The 1201-nt window shown below is 51.0% G+C and overlaps 1 protein-coding gene across 1 annotated transcript in view; it reads left to right on the top strand.

Annotated features, from left to right (window-relative positions):
* Positions 1-161, top strand: part of PODN (podocan) — a 9863-nt gene extending 9702 nt beyond the window's left edge. The window contains exon 4 of the mRNA XM_028488193.2: positions 106-161. Within this exon, the coding sequence (XP_028343994.1) occupies positions 106-161 (56 nt within the window). The remainder of the gene's footprint in view (positions 1-105) is intronic.
* Positions 162-1201: the final 1040 nt, after the last annotated feature.

The following is a 1201-nucleotide window of genomic DNA, read 5'->3' as shown; positions in this document are numbered from 1 at the left end:
GAGACCCTCCAAGGCAGGCACAGGTCTTCTCTCCCCTCGCATCAACCCCACCATTTCCGCCCATACTTCTTTACATCTCATCCTCTCTCTTTGCTTGTCTATTAGATTTCCGTCTCCTGCAAAAATCTGTTATGCTGACCACCAGGAAGAGGTTAGTGTGAATGACAAGGGGGAAATGAACTGATCCCCTCCCAGTATCTCACATAAAAACACAGCAGTGCACATGGCTCTTCTCCAGAGAGGGGTCATGGCGACTGGTTCTGCCCGTTGGCAGGGCCACTTCTTGTCCAGTAGCATGAGTGGCTAGTCCAGATAAGAATGCTAATTTATTTCTATGTCACTACTGTGCAAAAAATGGTGTCTGTACCCCATAATGTGGTGTGCCAGCTGTGAGTGTGAATTCATTTAACTAACAACACTGTGTCCATCCAGGGTTAAAAGCAGCATCAGGCAAGGAGACAGGTCATCATCACTAGTTATCAGTAAATGAAGAGCGGGGAGGATTTCAGAGAAGAAACTTGATCTAGGTCTTGAACACAGAGGGGGACTTAACAAACTAGGAGAAGAGGGCGTTCGTGGGAGGGGAGCAAGCATGAGCAGAGGTGGTATGTGGCATGCTTAGAGACTAATGAGGTGACCAGCCTGATGCCAGAGGCTTGGCATAGGGAAGGGTGGCAGGTTTTACTGGAAGAGGTGGGAGCATTTAGAGTCACGGGTGCCAGGCTTTGGGACCCAGGCTCGCAGGTTATTGCAACTGAAGCAAATGTGCCTTGATGTGTATCCTCCCACTGCCCTGGAGCAATTTACACTGCAGGAAACCTCTGTCTCCTGGTGGGGGGTACAGCCTGGGGGCCCTGGGGACTGAAAAGCAGCAGTGCTCATGCCAGGCTCTTTAGCTATCCAGCCAGAAGCCCTGATCCCAAGACATCAGGGTTTCTTTTCAAATCATTAGAACACTTGCGGAGCTTTTAAAACAAACCTGTTTGGGCCCTTTGGCAGTTCTGGTTCAGTAGGCCCGGCATGAGACCTGACATCTGAATTTCCACAGTAGCTTTGGTGACTCTGCTCTGTCCGGAGTGACAACCGCCACACCAGAGTGGTTGCTCCTTGAGGATAGGGATGCCCCGCCCTGGGCTGGCCAGTAGCAAGAGATCAGGGGACCGTGAGCGATGAGTGGATGGATGGATGGATGGATGGATGG

This window comes from Physeter macrocephalus, chromosome 4 (genome assembly GCF_002837175.3).
Source record: "Physeter macrocephalus isolate SW-GA chromosome 4, ASM283717v5, whole genome shotgun sequence".
NCBI classification, from domain to species: Eukaryota; Metazoa; Chordata; class Mammalia; order Artiodactyla; family Physeteridae; genus Physeter; species Physeter macrocephalus.
This window is presented reverse-complemented; position numbering and strand designations above follow the sequence as displayed.